This window comes from Grampus griseus (assembly GCF_964374135.1).
Source record: "Grampus griseus genome assembly, chromosome: 19".
NCBI lineage: Eukaryota > Metazoa > Chordata > Mammalia > Artiodactyla > Delphinidae > Grampus > Grampus griseus.
The window spans coordinates 15,230,109-15,254,909 of NC_139013.1; the positions used below are offsets into that span (position 1 = coordinate 15,230,109).

General features: G+C 38.9%; 2 protein-coding genes across 5 annotated transcripts in view; one reads left to right on the plus strand and one right to left on the minus strand.

Annotated features, from left to right (window-relative positions):
* Positions 1 to 609: 609 nt before the first annotated feature.
* ZNF146 (zinc finger protein 146) lies at positions 610 to 23,974 on the minus strand. Of its 3 annotated transcripts, XM_082677308.1 has the most exons (4): positions 23,690 to 23,794; positions 22,112 to 22,160; positions 13,261 to 13,498; positions 610 to 3,713 (listed from the first exon to the last, which is right to left on the minus strand). In XM_082677308.1, exon 4 carries the CDS (start codon positions 2,930 to 2,932, stop codon positions 2,054 to 2,056), a length of 879 nt encoding a protein of 292 aa, XP_082533434.1. In that variant the 5' UTR covers positions 2,933 to 3,713; positions 13,261 to 13,498; positions 22,112 to 22,160; positions 23,690 to 23,794; the 3' UTR covers positions 610 to 2,053. The 3 variants fall into 3 exon arrangements, with proteins under 3 accessions (XP_082533434.1, XP_082533435.1, XP_082533436.1); XM_082677309.1 differs by lacking the exons at positions 22,112 to 22,160; positions 23,690 to 23,794 and adding an exon at positions 23,865 to 23,974; XM_082677310.1 differs by lacking the exon at positions 22,112 to 22,160 and having other exon boundaries at positions 23,690 to 23,755.
* Positions 23,975 to 24,211: 237 nt separating this feature from the next.
* Positions 24,212 to 24,801, plus strand: part of ZNF565 (zinc finger protein 565) — a 32,101-nt gene continuing 31,511 nt past the window's right edge. The window contains exon 1 of one of the 2 annotated variants that reach the window (XM_082677306.1): positions 24,212 to 24,275. The gene's annotated coding sequence lies outside the window, so the exon portion shown is untranslated. The remainder of the gene's footprint in view (positions 24,276 to 24,801) is intronic. The other variant, XM_082677307.1, reaches the window with a different exon arrangement.

A 24,801-nucleotide genomic window follows, 5' to 3' on the forward strand; every position in this document is an offset into this window, starting at 1 on the left:
CAATGTGGGAGTAACCACAATTTATCTTATAAATCTTGACTAATAATGATTCAGGTTTCCAATAATCTGGACACTTGTATCTATTAGGATAGAGTAAGACAGATGTACTTATTAGGAAGTTCAGGTCATCTGCCTCCTGACATATTAAAATGACGATTCTGGGGCTTCCCTGGTGGCGCAGTTGTTGAGAGTCCGCCTGCCGATTCAGGGGACACGGGTTCGTGCCCCGTTCCGGGAAGATCCCACATGCCGCGGAGCGGCTGGGCCCGTGAGCCATGGCCGCTAAGCCTGCACGTCCGGAGCCTGTGCTCCGCAACGGGAAGAGGCCACAACAGTGAGAGGCCCGCGTACCGCAAAAAAAAAAAAAAAAAGAAAAAGAAATAATCAAAACCTTTACTTTTAATGCATATGCTGTTCCCATGGAAATTTACAGGACAGGAAAATGGTCATTCCAAAGTCAGTTTATCTGAAAAACACAAATTATATGAAGTCTGTGTGTGTATCCTTATTTAAACTAAATGTTCTTAAAAATTCCTAAGCTCAAATGATGTCACAAAAGTGTTAGAAACGTGTAGACCATATAGTGTACACTATATCATGTAAAAATAAATTAAAACAGATTTGGATTATGCTGTCATTCTTAATTTTAATAAAATAGATAATTTCATACTACATAGAGAGCAAGTCCATCCACTCATCGATAAAATTTTAGAAATACTTTCTATAAAAAGTTTAGTAGCTGATTGCAAATGAATCCATTAGAACATGATTTCTACAGGTACAGTGTTCCCATCCTCACCCCCATTCTTGTTAATTTTGAGAAAATTTAAAAATACAGAAAAGTACAAAAAATAAGACAAGATATCCATATACCACAATCCAGAATTAACCAGTATTTCAATATATTTTCTTGCAGTCTTTTTTTTTTTAAAAGAGAAATGGACGTTTATATATAAAACTGAAGTCCCCTCTAACCAATCCAATCCCCCCCCTCTCCCACACGCATTCCCTTCCCTTCTCCACTCTTCACAGGCAACCACTATCAAGAGTTTGGTCTGTATCCTTCCAAACCATTTCAAAAACATTTAAAAAACATACATACATATATGTATCCATTACCAATATATAGCACTGAAATTTTGAGGGAAGTTTTATTCAAATTTACAAAACTGTCATCATAATATATGTCATTCTGCAACTTTATCTTTCCCCCTCAACGTGATTTTTGAGATCTTTCTCTGTAATACATATAGATCTCATTTATTACATTTTACAGATATACAGTATTCCATCATAAGTACTTTCCATTTTGTTGCTGATGGGCATTTAAGTTGTTTCCAATTTATGACTACTACATATCATGCCACAGTAAATAGCCTGGTACACATTTCCTGAGCATACAAACTCAGACTAGAATTGCTAGGTGTTTTTCAATTTGCTATAAGGAATGTTTCCCAACTCCCAAGGTCATAACCATTTTAGTATATAGCTTTTTCATATTACTATTTTTAACCTAACCCCCCTGGATCTTACCTTTGTGTATAGTTCGTGTTTTTTTTTTTTTTTTTTTGTCCCTTGGAGAACAAATTACCTCCAAATCATTTTTTAAATAGTCCCATTATATTCTCATCTCCTGATGCCATTTCTATATTATAAATTCTAATAAATGCATAGGTGTTTCCAGAATCTCTTCTGTTCTGCTAAATCAATACCATAAAGGTCTCTTCCTTTCTAATACTTGCAACCTTTTTTTTTTTTTTACATTGGTGAAGATCTCCAGATCCATGCAGACGGCAATGTTAAACATGTTTTCCATTCCCAATTTTAGTGGAAATGCATCTAAAGTTTCAGCATTACCTGTGCTGTATGTTTTTTTTTTTTTGCTGGATATTATCATACAAATGTCTTTCTCTTCAGGATGAATTCTCTGGTATCCTTTAAGTTTTTAGCTTTTGTTTCTCTCATTTGTGATGCTTTCCTTCAGAATGATTATTTCTGATATGTTATGAGATGTAAATTCCTGATGAACACCTTTCATGATATCCACAGGTTTTTAATGAGTATGAATTTTCTGGTGTCTAATATGGTGTGATTTCTGGCTGAAAGCTTTCCCACATTCACTACATTGATAAGGCTTCTTACCTGTGTGTATTCTCAAATGTAGAGCAAGGGTTGAGAATTGAGAGAAAGCTTTCCCACACTCATTACAACCATAGGGTTTCTCACCTGTATGGCTTCTCACATGCACCGTAAGAGATGAACTTTGAGAGAAGGCTTTTCCACATACATTGCATTCATAAGGCTTATCACCTGAATGAATTCTCACATGTACAATAAGTGACGTTCGCTGAGAGAAGGCTTTTCCACATTCATTACATTCATAGGGTTTCTCTCCAGTGTGAATATTTTGATGTTTTATGAGGTACTTCTTCTGACCAAAAGCTGTTCCACATTCACTACACTTAAAGGGTTTCTCTCCAATATGAATTTTCTCATGCTCAGTAAGGTTTGATTTGCCACTGAAAGTTTTCCCACACTCCTTACATACAAAGGGCTTCTCTCCTGTGTGAGTTCTCTGGTGTCTGATGAGGTTCGACTTCTGAATGAAAGCTTTCCCACAATCCTTACACTCAAAAGGTTTCTCTCCAGTGTGAATTTTCTGATGGGTAAGAAGGTTTTCCTTCTGGCTGAAGGATTTTCCACATTCATTACATTCAAAAAGCTTCTCTCCAGTATGGGTATTTTGATGTTTAATAACATACTGCTTTTGGCTGAATGCTTTTCCACATTCATTACATTCAAAAGGTTTCTCTCTATTATGAAAATGCTCATGCTCAGTGAGAGTTGATTTGTGGCTGAAGACTTTCCCACATACCTTACAGGCAAAGGGGTTTTCCCCACTACAAATTCTCTGCTGACTGAGGTGTGACATCTGAATGGAAGCTTTCCCACATTCACAAGATTTCTCTCCAGTATGAATTTTTTGATGAATGAGAATTTGCTTTTAGCTGAAGGTATTTCCACATTTCTTACATTTGTAGGGCTTCTCTGTGTATGACCTTTCAAATGCAGAGTAAGAGACAAGGTTCAAGAGAAAACTTTATCATACTTAGTACCTTCAAAGCTTTCTCTTCAACTCTAAATTTTCTAATACTCAAATGAAGTTTTGTTACATTCACTGGTTTCTCTCCAGTATGAATTTTCTTCTACTCAATGAGATTTGTTATCTAGCTAAAGGCTTTTCAATATTCCTTAGAAGCACAGGGTTTCTCTCCAGCCTGACTTCTACATTTATGAGGTGCAACATGTGAGTGAAAGTTTTACCACATTCAGTAAATTCATAGGTTTTATCTCCAGTATGAATGCTCTGATATCATATGGGGTTCAAAATTTTTTAAATGAAGGCATTTCCACACTGATTTACACCTAAAGGGGGTTATTACCACAAGGAGTAAGCTGTGGCAGGATTTCCAAACTAATTGATGATTCTTTCCTACACAACTAAGTCTAAATTGTGTTTCAAACTCTTTCTAGGTTAAGTTGAAAAAGGTGTTGCCTTAAAAGATATAAGGTTTGAGATCAGAGAAAGTATTTTTCCAATTTTCTTATATTCACTGCTTTTTTCCTCAGTCTGTACTTTACTGGAGCTGGATGCAACTTGCCTCCCAAGTCTTGTTGCCTCTCTATCTGCTCATCTTCTTCTCAGGCTTCTTCTAAAATGGAGTACAAAGAATCATCATTTAAAGGAGTCAATGTGCTTAGAACTGTGGCTGGCACATGGTAAGCACTCAATAAATGTTAGCTTTATGTTATCATCATTATGAATTTTCCCATTACTAGTAATAAAATTTCAGATTGTGCTTTTGGGGATGAACTCGGGTAGCCCACCTCAACAGTATGAAAGAATCCTCATGACCAATGTCTCCAACTAAATTTTGAGAAGGAAACCTTTATAAAGGACCCCTGGTTGAAAATTAACATTCATACGTACATAAAGCTTAGATTATTCTTTAAAAATAATCTTTCTTATTTCATAATCCAGCAAATTGAATGTAACAAAAAATGAGGAATTAACAAACAGGATAAAGAGGTGACCACATAAAATTAAGAAAGTCTACCTGGGATTCTTAAGAAATGGAAAAAGGAAAAATCAACTGCTTCCTTCTAAAACTCCATTAAAATGACAAGAAAAGGGAAAATGGTACAAACTCACAAGAAAAAAGAATATGATAGGAGACATCAATACACACAGGTATTAACAAAATTTTTGATAACATAAAGTACATGGAAGATTTTCAACACACAGAAGAGCTGAGGAAGTTCAAATAACATAAAGGTATTCCAGAAGAGGATGCCAATGTCAAGCAAGCCAATCTGTGCCACAAAATATCAGAAAGATTCAGGAAATGAAGGGAAATCAAGTATCTCAAAAGAAGGAATGAAGGATTGTTGCTGGGTTAAAAAAAAAAAAAAAGGTGTGAGTTGCAGCTGGACCTCTACTGTCAGTCAGGAGGACAAAGGACCACTCCTCTGTAAGAAATGGAAGTTATTCTTTGCAGAAATTTAATCAGAGTAGCTCTAGTCTCAGGGACACTCAACAAATGAGATGACAGGTGCTATACTGAAATCAACAGGATCTATATGTAATATGGTGAAACCTCCAGTTCCATTATGCAGCTGATGCCAAAAATTGTTGGCAACCTGTGAGCAGGATATGAAAGGACCTTTTTCTGGACAAACTGAAAGGCCAGTGAAAAACTTAAACAGGATGCCCACCATCTAAGATGATACTTGTTGCTTGTACTCTTTTTTTTTTTTTTTTGCTGAAACGAACTACCTGGCCACACCTGAGTTCATGAGAGTAAGGCAGTATAACGCTTCTGCAGGAGGAGACCCTGAGTCCATGAGGCATTCTATTTTTCACCCACTAAAGCCTACCAGATGACTAGAAGCACCCAGGTATGAAAGAGCTTACGTTTTAGTGAATCATTCTTAAGTATGACTGTGCAGCCAGTGTTCCACACACATTAGAGGAACCCCACTAACATGACAGATCAACATTGAGAGAAAAAAGAAAGTCAAAGGAAATAAAGGTAAGGCACAGCAAACAACAAAACCCTAAAAACCAATCAGTTATGAGAAGATATTTTATCAGTGAAACAATAACAGGATTCTGTAAGCAAGAAGCAAAAAGAAAAAGTTCCCTTACAAATTAAGACTGGGGTTGAGGGGGTGGTGAGGGGGAAGGTGGTAAAGTAGACTGTATTACCATTCACCAATAACAGAGTCTCCTAAGCACAGAGGGGTCATACTGTTAATATGAGCACAGGTGACAAGTGTGATTTCCTAGTAGAAGTTTTGTTTGTTTGTTTTTTTTGGGGGGCACGCCTCAGCTTGCAGGATCTTAGTTCCCTAAAACCAGGCATCCAACCCGGCCCCCAGCAGTGAAAACGCTGAATCCTAACCACTGGAATGCCAGGGAATTCCCTCTAGAGACTTCTTTTTTCCCCTCTTTTTTTTCTTTCTTTCCTTTTTTTTTTGGCCACACCACGCAGAACGTAGGATCTTAGTTCCCTGACCAAATATCGAACCTCTGTGCCCTGCAGTGGAAGTGCGGAGTCTCAACCACTGGACCTCCAGGGAAGTCCTCTCTAGAATTCTTAAAAGGCCCACTTGGTACCCCACACAATGAATAATAAAGATGCATACCTAGACACATCACTGTGACATTTCAAAACAGAAAAGAGGCCATAAATGCTCTCAGAAAAAAGAACATATATCATTCAAAGAAAAAGGAATCAGAATAAAATTTCCCAACAGAAAGGAAGCTAGAGAGAAAATTCTGAGAGAAAAATTTTAAGCTTAGCCTATCAATCTAATAAGACAGTCAAATAAATCCATTTTTCAGATATGCAAATGCCCAAAAATGCACCTTTTCTCCCAGGATGGTACTAGAAGATGTGTTCCATCAAAATTAGTAGAGAAGGCAACAGATATAGAATCCAAAAAAGAGGGGATGAATAGGGGAAAAAGTGAAAAAAATTTCTATGATAATGGTGATGAAAAGCTATAAGGTAAGAGCTGACTATCAAGTCAGAGTACAGCCAGTCTAGACTGAAGCAGGAAGACAAAAATTCTAAAAGTAATATCTCTAAGGGGAAAAATGGAAGGAGATTTCCCAATGCATCTGACCATGTGGAAACAAGTATTGAGAGGGCTTTGAACTATTCTGAAGAAAGTCCAAGGGAGTCTGTGCTAAATATAGGAAACCAAGCAAGGAAAAGCACTTAGGCAAATCATCTAAGTTGTGAGCTAAACCTAGCCACTTTTCTCATGAAGCACCATTTTTTACTTTATTTTATGGAGCACCACTAATTTGCTTTAAATAAATTAATAAATGCCTTACAAACTATGGTTATTAAGCCTTGGGTATTGTTTGCCAGGAACTTCCTTCAGACAGAACAAAGTAAGACATCATCTCAAGGAAAACAACTGACAGTATATGTTGCCAATGATAGAATTCAAGTTTTCAAACAAAAATTAGAATTTTGGAAAACCACAAATCCTCCACCATGAGACTGATAGCTTTTCAATACTTAAAAAACTTTTCTGGGCTTCCCTGGTGGCGCAGTGGTTGAGAGTCCGCCTGCCAATGCAGGGGACACGGCTTCGTGTCCCGGTTTGGGAAGATCCCACATGCCGCGGAGCGGCTGGGCCCGTGAGCCATGGCCGCTGAGCCTGCGCGTCCGGAGCCTGTGCTCCGCAGTGGGAGAGGCCACAACAGTGAGAAGCCTGCATACCGCAAAAAAAAAAAAAAAAAAAAAAACTTTTCTAATGAGACTGGTGATGTTAACAAACTGTGATGTTTTGATATTGTATAGTGAGATACATCAACATTTTAAAGATCTCCATAATTCAACAGACAAACGCATATTACAAAATCATGCATGGGTAAGAGATCCATTCAAAGTTTAAGACAAACCAATGGATTTTACGTAAGAGAACAAGAAAATGTGTTTCAAATTTCACATTATGGCTAACCTTAAAAAAAATGATCACTTGTCAAGTGTTGGTATAGTACCAAAGAATATTTACAATTATCTGAAAAGGCTACTAAAATACTTCTCCCTTTTCTAACTACATCTGTGTGAAGCCACAATTTTTTAATATACTTCAACCAAAACAACAGGTTACAATAGCAGATTCTGCTATCTCCTATTAAGCCAGACAATAAAGATATTTACAAACATGCAAAACAATGCCACTTTTCTCACTAAATTTTTTTATTTTGGAAAATTGTTATTTTTATTAAGAAACAATGTAAGTTTATATGTAATGGGTTTTTTTTTAATTAATAAATGTTTCTAAAAGTTTCAATTTTTTGTTAAATAAAGTAAACATCACAAAAGTCCACATAATAAACCAAAGCTCTTTGCGGGTCCTCAAGTTTTAGGACTGTAAATTTTATTGCTATTGGGTACTGGGTTTCCTTCTGTGGTGATGAAAATGTGATAATGGTGATGACTGCATGACTTTGTGAATATATGAAAAACTACTGAACTGTATACCCTAAAAGGGTAGATCTGGTTAGCTGAATTATATCTTAATAAAGCTGTTATGTAAGAAAAAGAAAAAAAAAATGTGAAGAGTTCCTAAGACCAAAAAACTTTGAGAACCTGATGCTCAAAACATTTCTCATAAAAAAAAAAAAAAAAACATTTCTCATTATTCATTCCACAAATACCTTCTTCTTTCCTACTATGTGCCTGGCACAGTTCTAAGCTCCAGGGATAAACAGTACTGAATAAAACAGACAAAATTTTCTGCACCCATCAAGTTTATATTCTAGTGGACAGAGACAAATAATAACCAAATGAAGGAGATGGTTTGTTAACAAGTTTTAAGTGATATGGGGTAAAATTAGGGAAGGGATAGAGTTTCAATTTCAGATGGAGAGGCCTCTGAGAAGGAAGATTCAAGACATGAAGGAAGAAAGAGTGATCTGGAGGAAGAGCATTCTAAGCAGTAGTTAAGTAAGTTCAGAGGCCCTGAGGAAAAGCCTGCCAAGCATGTTAAATATGCAATCAGTGAGTCACAATTACACATATTATGTTCCTTATATCCTTTGGCTTAGCTTGATCCCCTCCTATTTTTTACACTTCTTAGAATTCACAGAACCTCCTGGAAGCAGCTCCAGTAACATGCTCTTAAAAAGACTTCTCCAATCTTGTCTCTTACTTCTAAACATCTTTCCCTTAACTACTAATCACAATCACATTCACTTTTCTTAAAATAAGTGTTTCATATGAAATATTTTTAAACCCAAACTTGTATGTAGCTAAGTCTTAGCATGCTAACTATAATCTGAGATGATGGATTGCAGTAACAGCTCCACTCTTTTCTTTGGATGGCTGATAGCAAGTATTTTTTAAATATAGGGGGCATTACCAAGGGGGAAAAAAGGAGGGGAGGACAGTTTACAGTTTAAAGACTAAAAAGACAACAACAAAACCCAAAGTTTAAACCTTGACTGGATTCTGGTATTTAAAAAAAACTATAGAGGGAGCTCCCTGGTCGTCTCGTGGTTAGGATCTGGCGCTTTCACTGCTGTGGCCTGGGTTCAATCCCTGGTCAGGGAACTGAGAACCCACAAGGCTCGAAGAGGCCAAAAAGAAAAAAGAAAAAACCTACAGAAAGTATTTTGGAGATAACTGGGGAATCTGAATATGGACTATTACACAATATTAGCACATTATGACTAATCATCTAACGTGTGGTAACGGTATTTTTGTTATATAGAGGGATGCCAGTATTTTTAGAAAATGCTTACTTAATTTTTTAGGAGTGAAATGTCATGCTGTTTGTGTGCTGTAGTGCACACAATACACATGCACTGGAATACAGATACATCAAACATGGCAAAATACTACTGAATCTGTGTGGTGGGTATAGAGGAGATCACTGTACTCTTCTTTCAGTGTTTTATGGTGTTTGAAGATGTTAAGAATTGATTAAAAAAACAAATCTTCCACAATAATAATTCAGATTATTTAACAAGTTACCACATGTGTAATCAAAACTGCAAACAGAAAATATAAAACATGGGCCTTCCTTTCAACAAGTTCATAAGATATCCAGACATAAAAAAAAAAAAAAAAACACTTAAGATGGTATTTACTAAGGACTTTTGAATTTCTGTGGAAAATGTGAAGCAGGATGGACAATCAGAGGGGAGATCAAAAGAAGAGGAAGTAACAGGTTTAAATAAGCAGGAACTAAATAGGTAGGGTATTTCATAATCAAAGGCCAAGATTCAAATAATTTTATAGAAAGGAAATATGTTCACATTTATATTCACATGGTTAATATGCCCTCTCTTGATTAGAGCAAAGTATATCTTTTAAAAGGTTTGACTGACCATATCACAAGGACCATAAGAAAAGAAATAATCCAGACCTAATTTGAAAATGGTTTGAAGTAACGTCTGGACCTGAAATAATGAGCTGAAATCTCTAATTTGGGTACGATATTAATGATTTCACGGTCTGACACAATGAAAATGAAGTTAATTGGACAGTTGTTTATCCCGTAAACAGGTAAAATCATGGTGGGCAAGACAAAAAGCCTGGAGGTGCCAAAATAAAAATTGATATTTATAGAAAGAGTTACTTCTAACTTCAGAACGTATGAGTCACTTTCTAGGGATCAGTTTATAAAGGGAAGGAGGAAAGGCAGAATACAAAGTTCCAGAAGCCACCTCCAGTAAGAGGATGGGGGGGGAGGGCTCAAAAGATAAGGAAACACTTAAGACAGAAAAAGCAACATCTCAGGCCATCAAAGCACCAATCAAGCTGAAGTGGGAGAGAATTCCTAGAGGAGGGACTCAAACATAACATAAATAGATGCTTTCTTCTAAAACGATAAAGACATCTCTGCTCACTTTATGCCTGTGAAGGAGAAAGATAAAGAGGAAAAAAAAAAGGGAAAACTGCATTGTTGATAAGAGTAGGAAGTAGCTATAATTCTAATGTCTTATGAGAAAGGATATGAGTGGGCAGCTGCCATTGCTGTTTTTACGAAGAGCTCTCATGCACAATGCTCTCCAAAAACAAAAGGCACAGCTTCAAGGGCCATTATCACTACCTCCTTGTTTCTAACAACAGAATCCAGGAATGTAGGCTGGATGCAGGAGACTTGGTGGACACTCTGGCATCCCTGGGTGGTAAGAAAAGTTAAGACTGAGCAAGGAAATGCAGAGACACCATCACTGAATAAAGCAGCTTATTAGTACAGCAAAACAGAAGTCATCACAAGTTTCTATCTCCCTAAATTCCTGACTTGTGCATCCAACTGTCTACCTGAATATGCACTTAGATGATGGACCAGTAGATATGTCACAATTAACGAGTCCAAAAGAAAACTCTTGATCTCCCAAAATTCCTGAAGTCTTCCTATCTCAGTAAATGGTAACTCATCCTCTTCTAGTTAAAGAGTCATCAACAACTCCTCTTTCTCTCATAACCAACATAAAATAAGTCAATCTTGTCAGCTGTTCCTTTAAAATATCTTAAGAATCTGACTGTGTGTCACTAAGTACAATTACTACCTACTGCAATAGCCTCCCATTAATCCCCTCTACCATGTTTTCTTTATAGCAGCCAAACCGTAATTCTGATCTTTTCACTCCTCACCTCAAACCCCCCTGCTTTTTTCCCCAAATATTTCATTTTTATTAGAGTATTTTTTTTGGGTAGTAGAGCATATTACAATCTCAATTATCCTAACAGGCTTTTAAAGGAAAGCAGCTCTGGGTCGTCCCTGGTGGTGCAGTAGTTAAGACTCCAAGCTCCCAATGCAGGGGGCCTGGGTTCGATCCCTGGTCAGGGAACTAGATCCCACATGCATGCCGCAACTAAGAGTTCACATGCCACAACTAAAGAGCCGGCAAGCTGCCAACTAAGGAGCTCACGAGCAGTGCTGCAACTAAGGAGGACACGAGCTGCAACTAAGGAGCCGGTGAGCCACAACTAAGAACTGGCACAACCAAATAAATAATAAATATTAAAAAAAAAAAAAAAAGAACCCAGAATTCCTTCAGGTTCACATGCCTGGGAGGAGCAGGGGGGAAAAAAAAAGGAAAGCAGTTCTATCTGACAAGGAGAGAAGAACCAATGTTTAGAGAATGGTTATTAAGCAGAGAGGAGTAGAGTAACTCTTCCTCCATATGTCAGCAAACTTGAATACACTCAGCTTTGATACCTTGCCAACTTGCAAAGCATCTAATGGTGGCTTGAGCCACAAGGGATAAATGAATTATGGTATTTAACAATATTTACTGCTTGACTACTGGCTTCATACAATTTGGTGATTTACCTCAAAACCCTTTGGTCTCCCAAAATCACTCAGAATAAAGGCCAAAGTCTACGATTTGGCCTGTTAACCTAACCGAATCTATTCTTATTTCCTTTGTTCACTCTGCTCCAGCCCACTGCCCTGATCATTATTTCTTGAACAGCACGCTTCAGCCTCAGGGTTTTTAAGATTTTGTTCCTTTTGGCCGAATGCTCTTCCACCAAATACTGCACGTCCCACTCTCATACTCTTAAATGCCATCCTCTTAATGAGACCTTTCCTTGACCAACTTCTTTAAAATTATAACCCCCCAACTTGCCCTCTCTATGCCAGTTTTCCTTGCTTTACTCTTCTGCACAGGACTCACCACCAACTGACAGAATATATCTTTTACCTATTTATTCATAGTCTGTCTTCCCCAATTTGAATATAGGCCTCAAGAGGGAGGAATTTTTGGGCTTCTCTGGTGGCGCAGTGGTTGAGAGTCCGCCTGCCGATGCAGGGGACACGGGTTCGTGCCCCGGTCCGGGAAGATCCCACATGCCACGGAGCGGCTAGGCCCGTGAGCCATGGCCGCTGAGCCTGTGCGTCCAGAGCCTGTGCTCCGCAACGGGAGAGGCCACAACAGTGAGAGGCCTGCGTACCGCCAAAAAAAAAAAAAAAAAAAAAAGAGAGAAGAATTTTTTACTGCTTTGATCACTGACATTTCCCTAGTAACTGAACTGGTGCCAAATTCAAATCATTCAGTAAATACTTATTGAATATACGAATATACTACGTTGGTAGAAATGTAAATTGGTTTACTTCTCTTGAGAACAATGTGCCTATTTCTATCAAATCTATAAAAAAACATAACTTTGACCCAGCACTTCCACTTAGAGTAAATTATGATGTAACTATATCTGCACATCTCTGCAAAGCAATATAAACAAGTATATGCACTTACATCTTCAATTGCATAAGCCTGGAAACAACCTAAATGTCCATTAGTACGAGACAGGTTAAACAAATTAAATGTTGATACAGAAAAAAAGAAAACTATGTACACAATAGAATACATACCACCATTTACATGAAAAGGAAAACTGAGGGCTTATATATATTCATATTTGCAGCACAGATACATAATATAGGCTGGTTTATTCGTAGACTACGTCAAGAAGGATACATGTGAAACTCTTAAAAGTGACTGCATCTTTGAAAAAGAATTACAGGACTCAGGGTCAGAACAGCAGACTTTTTCACTGTATACCTGATGTTCAAAAATTTTTACAAATTCACGTATTACATTAAAAAACAAATACAGACTCATACATCCATACACACACACACACAGCAGACAGGCAGAATTGACTTCTAAGGCAAAAACTTCTGAAAGAGGTACATGGGGGCCGAAGGGAGTGAGGCAGGAGTTTGTTGATGTATAATGGGGGCGCTGGATAAGAAGACAACAGGAAGTGTGATTACAGATGTAAAATATAATGCTGAGGCATTTAACCACTAAAAGAATTAGAGAAATTGGTAAGTAATAAAAAGGAACCTAAATATCAGATAATATATAAAGACTTAAGACATATAAAAGAATGCACAAAGGAGTCTATACACATCAGGGGATATGAGACTGAGGGCATCATGAAAGAGAGAACAATGACACAGAGGCAGTACAAATGACGTGCGAAGTGCTGACATGCAGAATAAAGGTAAGAGGGGAACCTGGTCCTCTAGCATCTGATTAAAGGAGTAGACTACTAAAAGAAAAAATGACTGGAAATATCTTTCAGGTTTCTAAACAATTCATATCAAGTGATATTCTAAGACTAGGGCCTGTAAGAAAACATCCTTAAAAGCATTTCAGAGGTGGCAATGCCGACTGAACAACTGTGACCTGCCTGGTTGTGATGCACTCACCTGGACAAATTTCCTTTACACTTCTTTCTCCACCATCCACAGTTCGTCTTCTTGCTTCAACAGAGGATCACATACAGCTTGGCCAGCTTATAACCTGCTATTGGGGAAATGACACAGCACTAGAATGTTAATGCTGGAGCCAAAGTTCTGTCCTAGAACTCAGGCTGAGCCCTGGGGCCTCCTGGCCTTCTGAAGGATGAGGAAGGTGCAGTCTCCAGGAATGCACAAGGAAGCGACCCTGTGAAAAAGAACAAAGTAATGACTTTTTGTCTTAGAAATTAAAGCACACACAACTATATGAGCAAAGGGACTATTTGGGTCCTGAATTTCAAAGCCATACACTCACTCAACCTTTTAAGGCTCCACACATCCAGAAATGGAGGAAGAAAGAGGGAATGTATTTTGAAAATTTGACCTACATAGGAAAAGCTGTTCATACCTTACATGACTGGCTGCTACTGTTCTCTAGCACCACATTCCTATGTAGGCTCCTAAGTGGATTTTAACTGTGGCCCTTATTCCTGGATGAAATTCAATACTCATATCTATGACTATAACAACATACACCTAACATAACTAAGCCACATGGATAAAGTTGTTCTTGACAGTATTCAGGAATAAAAACTGAAGTTTTCCTGGAGTCCTAATATTTACTTTGTTAGCAATATCCTCTGAAAGAAACTATATACTAAAAATGTCCTGTAAATATATGTTCATCCACACATTCAAAAAAACGTTTTTAAGAACATTATTGGGACAATGGACAAAATTTGAATATGGATTTTGAATTAAACAATAGTATTGGCATTACATTTTCTGATTTTGATTACTGTACCATGGTTATGTATAAGAATGTCCTTGTTCTTAGAGAATTTATGCTGAAGTATTTGCAGATAAAGGGAGCATGTATACAACTTAGTCTCAAATAGTTCAGAAGAAAAATGTACACACATATTTGGAGAATAAGAGAAGGAAAAATAAAGCAATAAAAAAGTAAATGATTGGTGAATTTCGGTAAAGGGTATATGGGACTTTTCTGCACATATACCCTTCTCTAGAAAAGGTACATGCAACTTTTCTGTAAAGTTGAAATCATTAAAAAAAAAAGCAAAATCCTAAGTTACTACTTATACACTCTATCTACTATGTGTTGAAAAAGCTTGGTCACCAGCTTGTACTGGGGTGTGGCAGATGGAAGGCTTAGAGCCTGCTTTAAACAGTAATGTACACAGAGATAAACATGAGAGAGCGAGTTGCCTAGAAACAGCCTGCAAAAGGAGATCAAATTTGATCTTCTGGACATTCAGAGTGTCAAGTTTCTGAGGATCATGCAGGCAAGTATATCCATTACACAACTGCATATATAAATTAGGAGCTCAGAACAGCCTAGAATGGAAATGGGAATTTGTCAGTTGTCAGAATATCACTGCTGTTGAAGACAGGTGGAATACTACTGTGACTGCTTATAGAGAACATACACAGTCCGTGAAGATGGTCAAGGATGGAATCCTAGGAACACCAAAGGTCAAGGACACAAGGAAAGGTTTCACAGGAGCATGGTGGCTGTTTAGTTTCAATCTTTCAAATACTTTTCCTGAAAACCATATAAAACATCAAAAATAATGGGGTAATGGGGAGGGTGGAACAAGGGGGCAAGAAGCTAATCCATACACTACATCTGTAGTGAAACTAGTAGAGAGAATTTATGTTAACTCTAAATTATTTGTAAGTGCGGACCAAAAACCCAAAATAGCCGAAGTGGTACAGGAACCACAATAGTGTAATAGGTGTAGCAAGAAAGACTAGATAATGGCGAGAAGTCTTTGAGGTAACAGATCTCAGAAATAACTAGCAAATATTCATTCTCAGAATGAGGGATTCACCCTGAGTGAGAACTGTTGTAATGAAGTCTAATTATGAACAAAACTAGCCACAAAAGAAAAGACAAACCCCCAAACTCCATGTACCTCTGCCAAAGGGAAAGCCAAACAGGAGGCCTAAAGAAGTTACAAAGAAGCCAGGAAGAACTCAAAACGCTGAGGGAGATTCTCAGGACTTAAATAGTTCAGAAATCTGCAGCTAGTATTTCCTTACAGAACGAGTAGACCTTACCCTAAGACGGAACTAATGAAAGCAAGACCTAGATTAAACAGAAAGAGACTGCAGGGGAAGCAGAAAGAGCAGGCTTAAAAAGTACTTGGGGGCTTCCCTGGTGGTGCAGTGGTTGAGAATCCTCCTGTCAATGCAGGGGATATGGGTTCGAGCCCTGGTCCGGGAAGATCCCACATGCTGCGGAGCAACTAAGCCCATGCGCCACAACTACTGAGCCTGCGCTCTAGAGCCCGCTCGCCACAACTACTGAAGCCCCTGCGCCTAGAGCCCTTGCTCTGCAACGAGAAGCCACCATAGTGAGAAGCCTGTGCACCACAACAAAGAGTAGCCCCCGCTCGCCACAACTAGAGAAAGCCCATGCACAGCAACGAAGACCCAACACAGCCAAAAATAAAATAATAAATAACTTTATATATTAAAAAATACAAAGCAGGGCTTCCCTGGTGGTGCAGTGGTTGAGAGTCCGCCTGCCGATGCAAAGGACACGGGTTCGTGCCCCGGTCCGGGAAGATCCCACATGCCGCGGAGCAGCTATGCCCGTGAGCCATGGCCGCTGAGCCTGCGTGTCCGGAGTCTGTGCTCCGCAACGGGAGAGGCCACAACAATGAGAGGCACGGGTACCGCATTTAAAAAAAAAAAAAAAAGCAAATGCATCATCCTGGAAGGCAAGTACTATGAAGATTTATGGGAAACAGAGAGATGGAGATAAAAGTCGGCCTCAACCAGGTTATGGTCATCTAGCCGGAGAAGGTGTGGAAGCCCTCTGCTTTTATACACTAGAAGAAGCACATGAGCTTTGAAGTATAGAATTCTACTATGTTTCCTTTTTCCTGGTACTTGTCTATGAATATCTACCTCATACAAACATGAGAAACACAAAATATTTTGTCTGTGTCCATACAAGGATGCTTTAAAGAAAACAGTGGCAATGAACACCATAATTTTCCAACAGTTAAACTCACCTGAAAATACTGCCACAAGTAGATAAAAAATGAAACACAATGTAACAAAATTAATTTTTTAAAAAAGACATAAAAACTTTAAGAAGCAAGCAAAGCTATAAAAAGAACACAAAAGATAAATGGAGAAACTGATTTAAGCAATGGTCACCCAAAAGGAGGAAATGGAAAGAAAATAGCAGTGGACATCTTATTTTTGTTATATTTGACTTTTTTTTAAGACTGCAGCTATCAGAGAGTTTAGAGGGATTTTTATTTCCTTGATTAATGTGATCTTTCCTGGTTGTTGTATCTGAGGCATAACAGTGGTCTCAGCCTTAAACGTTTTGTTTCTACTCACATCCCCAGAGACCCAGGCAGCATGGGTAATTTATACATATATAGGTAATCATAATCTATATCTGACCACAAAAGCCAGCATCTTATCTAATGCAAAAATATTGAAGGCATTTCTATTATTAAACTCTAAATAAAGATAAGGATGCCCACTGCCTCATTTAAAAATGTAACTATAAACAATAATTCTGTAAATTAAGCAGGGAATAAAATTAACTTATAGAAATCAACAAACTTTGGGACTTCCCTAGTGGTGCAGTGGTTAAGAATCCGCCTGCCAATGCAGGGGACACGGGTTTGAACCCTGGTCCGGGAAGATCCCACATGCCACGGAGAAACTAAGCCCGTGCACAACTACTGAGCCTGCGTTCTAGAGCCTGCGTGCCTCAACTATTGAAGCCCATGCACCTAGAGGCCATGCTCCGCAACAAGAGAAGCCACCACAATGAGAAGCCCGCGCACCGCAACGAAGAGTAGCCCCCATCACCGCAACTACAGAAAGCCCGCAAACAGTAACGAAGACCCAACACAGCCAAAAATAAATAAATAAATTTATATATATAAAAAAGAAACCAACAAGCTTTATATATAGCACAATGACTCCATTCATAACAGCAATATAAAAAATAAAGTACTTAGAAATAAACTTAGTAAAAAGTGTCTAAAACCTATATGAAGAAAATATTAAAACACTCTAGGGCTTCCCTGGTGGCACAGTGGTTGAGAGTCCGCCTGCCGATGCAGGGAACACGAGTTCGTGCCCCGGTCTGGGAAGATGCCACATGCCGCGGAGCGGCTAGGCCCATGAGCCATGGCCGCTGAGCCTGCGCGTCTCGAGTCTGTGCTCCGCAACGGAAGAGGCCACGACAGTGAGAGGCCTGCTTACCGCAAACAAACAAAAAACCACTCTAGAAGACCCAAAAGTAAACTGGAATATATACAACACATATCATGTACATAGACAAGAATATTTAACATTATAAAGATCTAATGTCCCTTCTGCTAAATTATTTTACAAAATTTAATGCAATATCGGTAAGTTTTTTTCTAGAACCAGACAAGCTGATTTTAAAGTTTACACAGAAAAATAAACAAGAATTAGGAAACTGAAAAAAAACAAGCAATAAGAGAATAGCTATAATAGATATTAAAACAAAATTATAAAGCATCCATACCAAAAAGATAAATATTGGTACACGAATATAGGCTGGAAGATGGATGAGAATATAAAGTCCAGAAATAGACCAGAAACACGAGAATTTAGTATATGATCAAAATGGAATCTTAAAATAGTAGAGTTAAGGCCTTTTAATAAATGGTGTTGGAAGAACTGGGTAGGCTATTGGAAAAACATAAACCTGGATGCAAACCTAAATATCATACACGAGGATATGAAAACCCATAGAAATTATAATCTTTTAAGGATTTGAAAGTATAGGTGAAACTTGGAGTGGGAAAGGCTTTCTATGACCATAAATGGAAAGACTGATAAATCTATTACATAAAAATAAAAACTTCCTGATTCCACATGGTTTAAAAAAACAAACCAATGTGAACAATATCAAAACACAAATTTAAAACTTGGAAAAAAAACTCCAACTCATTTCACATAGGGCTAACCTTTCTAATGTAATTTAACAGCTCCTAGAAGAAAGAGACACCCCATAGTAAAAGGAGAAAAAGGATATGAACAGAGTTCCCAGATAAGTACATGTGGCCCTTAAACATATGGAAGATACTCAACCTCACCCATAATAGAGATGTAAATTAAACCTACACTGAGATACCAATTTTCACTCATTCCTTTGGCAAAAAAAAAAAATGCAACTCTACATTGTGATAAGGTTCTAGGAGGAAAGGTGTTCTTGTAGATTGCTAATGGAAATGAAAGTACTTAGCCCTACGTGCAATTCTACTTGTAGCAATCTACTTTAGAGATAATCTTGCATAAGTACAAAATGACACAGATGAAAAATTACTCATTACTGCAGTAACAGCAAAAGACTGGAAACAACCCAAATGTTCAAGAGCAGAATCAACTACGGTACATGCACACAATGGCATCTTATTTATAAGGCAGTTAAAAAGAAAAATACATATATAATGATTAATAAAGGATATCTCCAGGACGTATTGTTAAGTGAAGAAAGTGAGGAACACAGATGTACATAGTACATCTTTTATGTAAGGACAGTGGGGGATAGGAGGGAAGAATAAACATACACTAATGGCCCAACAAACAAAAAAAATCTACTTGAAGGATAAAGAAACAAAAAAACAAGAAACTATATTTAATTGGGACAGAGAAGAATGTGATGCGGGGGAGCAGAATGAGATATCTCTATGAGATACAGTTTTTGCTGAATCACCGAAATGCATTATTTACTTTTTATATGATGAAATTGATTTTTTGAAAAAGCAATCCCTGAACTTGAAAACAAACTGAAACAAATGAACTCAACTGTACATTAACTTGGTAACATAATTCCTCAAAGAAAGGATTTATTTCAAATGACTTTAGAACAGAGAACTTTGACTACACATCTTTCCTGGGATGCATTCTAAGGACAAAAACAGCTACAAAGAAAATTTTCACATGATACAATATGTTTATGGTTACTACTATCAACATTGTTATTTTTGAAACCATTTTTTTTATAGTGGAGGATAAAGCAAATAATCCTATACTTATATTAAACTGTTCCAAAATTTTTACTATAAAATACAATTAGGGGCTTCCCTGGTGGCACAGTGGTTGAGTCCGCCTGCCGATGCAGGGGACACGGGTTCGTGCCCCAGTCCGGGAGGATCCCACATGCCGCGGAGCGGCTGGGCCCAGGAGCCATGGCCGCTGAGCCTGCGCGTCCGGAGCCTGTGCTCCGCAACGGGAGAGGCCACAGCAGTGAGAGGCCCGCGTACCGGGGGAAAAAAAAACAATTAGGAGCTAAGTATGAGGTAAAAATACTGAACCGTTTAAACTGAATTATAAATACTAATATGAACTCATGATTTTTCAAAATGGGTTTTCTAGTTCCATCTCTGAAATGGCCTTGAAACAATTACCTCTGCAGCAATAAAATAACATCCAGGAGCTTCCCTGGGTCTGCCCGCCAGTACAGGGGACATGGGTTCGATCCCTCGTACGGGAGGATCCCATATGCCGCACAGAGGCTGGGCCTGTGCGCCATAGCTACTGAGCCTGCACTCTGGAGGCCACAAGCCACAACTGCTGAGCCCACACGCCACAACTACTGAGGTCCGCGCGCCTGGAGCCCCTGCTCTGCAACAGGAGAGGTCACCACGATGGGAGGCCCGCGCACCACGGCGAGGAGTGGCCCCCGCTCTCAGCAACTGGAAAAAGCCCACACACAGCAATGAAGTCAGTGAAGCTGAAAGAGGGGAGGGGAGGGGAGGGAGGGGATGGGGGGGAGAACGAACATTCAGCACCCAGATCTTGGTCTCCAATACCACTCTCCAGTAAAAGGAACCAGAGCTCCTTGAAGAAATAGCTAATTCCAAGTCTGGGAGGGAAGGTACAAGATGGGCCTGGAGTGCAAGATCGCTTTCAAAGTTAAATGGGGGCAAGTTAAAATGAGACTGGAGTTAGCATGAAGGAATGTCCACTGACTAAAACTGTGACAATATGACTATCAAAAAGAAAACTAGCTGCAGTTATTAGAGCACAACTTTAAAATGATGCTTAAAGAAAAAGTCAGGATAAATTTGTCACAATTTGAGGTAGCAATCAAATAAATGTAAAAGAAATGAAAAAACTAGAAAATCACTTTGCAACCTTGAAGAAATTATTGATTCAGCTAAGGATTATTTATTGGTGTTAAAACCATTCATTAAATGATTGATGGGGAATGGACATTTGTACCGTGCCAAATTATGAAACCATACAGATTACACTTTGGTCATAAAGGGGAAAATACAATCACTAATGGTGGACCAGTCATATATTTCTGTCCTGATGTTATGCAATTTGAAGATCACCTCTGATGTAGTCTGACCCAAAACAGGTCACAATTAGGATTTTTAAAGAACATCATCAGAGGCTCTGAATTAGAACCATGAGAAAGTAACCATCATAGAAATCAAAGAACAAATCTCATGAAGGAGGCAGTGATGAATTTCTAAGGATGAATGTAACCTGAACAAAGAACTCTAACTTCCTCATTCCCATTACAAAAGAAAATGTAAAAAAAAAGCTTAAACATTGAAATTAAAAAAGAGCATCTGCATATCTGAATCTTTCAGAAAATTTTACCAGAAACAGTAAGAATGAATGTACTGTTTCTGAGGAAATTTTTTGTCCCTTTCTGAATTTTCTAAAAATTTTTATTTTATATTGGAATATAGTTGATTAACAATGTGCTAGTTACAGGTGTATGGCAAAGTGATTTAGTTACACCCATGCAAGTATCCACTCTTTTTCAAATTCTTTTCCCATTTAGGTTATTATATTGATCTGAGTTCCCTGTGCTATACAGTAGGTCCTTGTTGGTTATCTATTTTAAATATAGTACTGTGTACATGTCAATCCAATTCCCAATCTACCCCCCCCCACACACACACACACACTCTTTCCCTCTGGCAACCATAAATTCATTCTGAGTGTTTGCTTTGCAAATAAGTTCATTTGTATCATTTTTTAAAGATTCTGCCTATCATATATTTGTCTTTCTCTGTCTGACTTAACCTCACTTAGTACGATAATCTCCAGGTCCATCCACCTTGTTGCAAATGGCATTATTTCTGAGGAAGTATTATTCTGTAGATAGTAACAATAGTACTACTTAAAGTTTATCCAGTACTACTAAGTAATAAGGCACTATTTTTTAGAACTCCTCCATCTACACAACTACTCCGTGAATCAGATACTATTATTTTCTCTATAATACTGGATGAGAACCTGAGGCACAAGGGATTACCTGTCTAAGGTCACCAAGGTACAAAGTGGCAGAGGAAAGAGTCTGGTTCTATGGCCTACTTTTAAAAAAAAAGTACTTTGACTTTTGAATATATACTAAATTCATATAGTTAGGGGAAAAAAAACAAAACAAAACATAGAAAGCTATTTGCCCTTGTTCTATCTATGCCAGTACCTCTACCCCCAACAGAGGTAGCCACTCTTACTAGTTTCTTGTGGATGTTGTTTCTTAAAGGAAACAAATACAAGTATATATTCTTATCTCTCCCCTTTCTTACTCTAAATGAAGCATACCATATATTCTGCATCTTACATTTTTCACTTAATATATTTCTGGAGTTATTTCAGTGTCAGTATACAGAAAGCTTCCTCCTCATTCTTTTATAGAGCTGCAAATTATTCTGTTGTATACATACATCATAATTTTATTGAACCAATCTCCTACTGATGGGCATGAATTGTTTCTAATCTTTTCCTATGTGAAACACTGCTGCAATGAACAACCTTGTACCTGTACAACTTCATGTAAATTCAGGTACATTTGAAGAATGAATTTCCATCTGTAAAATAAGTCAAAAAGAAAATACATTTGTAGTTATTATACATACTGCTCAATTGCCCTTCATAGGCCTGTTTCCTGCTAATACCAATACTATTTTAATTTCTGAGGATTTAAAATGTTACTGTTGGGGGAATTCCCTGGTGGCCCAGTGGTTAGGACTCTGCGCTTTCACTGCTGAGGGTGCCTGTTCAATACCTGGTTGGGTAACTAACATCACAAAAGCCCAGGGGAGTAGCAAAAAAAAAAGTAAAATGTTACTGTTGGGCTCCCACCTCCCCACACCCCAACTGCTTTCCTTTTTCAGAGTTTTACTAGCTATTCTAGCTTGTCTATTTTTCCATATGAAGTGCAGAATCAGCTTACCTAGGTCCAAAAAAAAAAACTGGATACTTTTATTGGGATAACATTAAATTAATAAATTTACTTAAATTAAATTTGCACACACTTTTTTAAGACGTCTTCCTATTGAAAAACACTGTATATTTGTTCTCTTATGTTATGCCCTTTAGCAGTATTTTAAAGTTCTTTTCCAATAGTTTTGCACAGTTCTTAAATTTATTCCTCAATTTTTAAAAAACTGTTCTTGTAAATAATGGTTTTCTTCTATTATACCTTCTAACTGGCTGTGGTTTGTCTATTTGAAGGCTACTGATTTGTAGATATTGATTTGGTCCCCAATTATTTACAATCACGTGAAGGATAACTGAAGGTGGATTCCTTACTTTTTCGTTACTTCACAAAATCCATACAACCTGGGAACACCTCCACGCATTTAGGAGTTAGGACAACTACTAGTCCAGACTCATGTATAAACACTGAAAGAACTAAGTTTTTTCAAAGAACGAGGATAACCGTGCCGAACCTAGAACCCCAAACCCTTGACTCCCCAGTCCTCGGCCTTCTGCACTATTTGACACTGCTTCTCAACATGTAAGACTGATATTTACTCTAAATTAACAGAAGACCTATTAAAGTACCCCGAAGATCAGAATATTTGAGACCGTTTGAGCAGGCTCCCCATAACAAAAATTTCCTTTGAAATATTTTTGTTAAAAAAAAAAAAAACACGGTGATTTGCATTCTACCCCAATTAAAAACAAACGCGCTTTTATACAAAAGTCCATTTAAAAAGTATTTACCACTTAGCTTTTATATCACCCTTCAAATCTTCAAGTAAATTAGATGTTCCAGGAAGACGGCACCGTTATTATCAGCACTTTCGACACGGGAAGTGCCGCTCGGATGTTATTTTCTCAATGCTGGTTTCCTACATCTCTCTCTCTTAGAAACAACCATACACAATGCTGCACCCTCAGTTTCTCCCTCAATCTCAAACATCCGATCAAACTTGCGGTCAAACTCAGGGTCATGCACGCTCGAACCCTCCTCAGAGGCCCCCACCCCCACCCTACATGTAGGCCAGAAGCTCTTAAACCCACTCCCCACCCTCGCGCCGCACCCCAATAGATCTAGAATCCTTCTCTTCAACCTCCCAGACCCCATCGGCCCAAGACGCCCACATCCCACCTCCTATTTTCGCGCCACGTGGATCCAGGGGCCGGACTGACCCGCGGACAAAGACCAAAATGTCCACTCGGTGCGCTGCGCCTGCGCACTCCGAGGCCGAGCGAGCACTCCCAGAAATCTCCGCGATGCGGCCCGCACGGTCACCGCGGCCAAGCGCAGGCTGGTATCTGATTACCTTCTATCTACAGCAACGCCGATTTTCCGGCCTTGGACTACATTTCCCTTAAGGCTTTGCTGGTCGACATTCTATGTCTCTCCGTCTGTCTTTCCCACGCGAACTTGGCGGCCTCTTCCTGTGATTATGATGCTCTCAGGGTGAGTACTTTTGCCTTGGAGGAAGATCAGCTCAAGCCTGGTGGAAGGTTTGGAGCCGGAACCCCACCCCGTCTTTGAAGCCTCCCGAGGGCAGCGTCAAACGGGCCAAGCCCGTACTCTGAGGTATGAGGACGCCATCTTCTCTGTAGCTGGTCTGGCTCTGGACTACATTTCCCAGAGTCCACAGCGGCCCAGCGTTACGTCTCTCTTGACGTCGTGGCGAGGTCGTTAGCTTCGCAGGGCCCCGGACGCGACCACGGGGAGGCAGAAGGTGAGGGGTCTGGGAGTCCGGGGCGGGGACAGGGCGTGTCCAGAGAGCCTTGGGTTTTTGCGCGCTGGCGTGAGCGGGCTGAAAATGCACAATTCTGAATGTGTCTTTGTGTGTCATGGTGGTGAGTAGATTGTGCGACTGTGTGTGCCTTAGTGGGTGTGAGATTGTGGCTGTGTATAAAGCTGTGGAGGTGTCTATGATCGTGTTTCATTGTGTGTCCTAAGAGTGGATATGTGTTTGTGTGACATTGACCATTTGTTCAGCACCAAGTGTGTGGGTGTGAGGTGCCTCTGACTCCAGTACTCTGACAGATTTTGGCCCTGGACAGTGATAACCTCAGCCTTTCCCTGTAACACCGAAATTGGGCATGATGTCCAGTCTTCTCTGCTCTCCCTCCCCTGTGTGGGAGGGTCGGGCGATGACCCTTTAAAAATGCCCTGGTCCGTCATGATTGCTTTTCCTTGACTCTTCTCCAAGCGACGTATTGAGAAGAGAAGAAAAGAATTATTATTGAACATCCAAAAGC

Excerpts from the sequence above, each read along its gene's own strand:
- ZNF146 (XM_082677309.1), bottom strand. The coding sequence starts at position 2,932 with ATGTCACACCTCAGTCAGCAGAGAATTTGTAGTGGGGAAAACCCCTTT.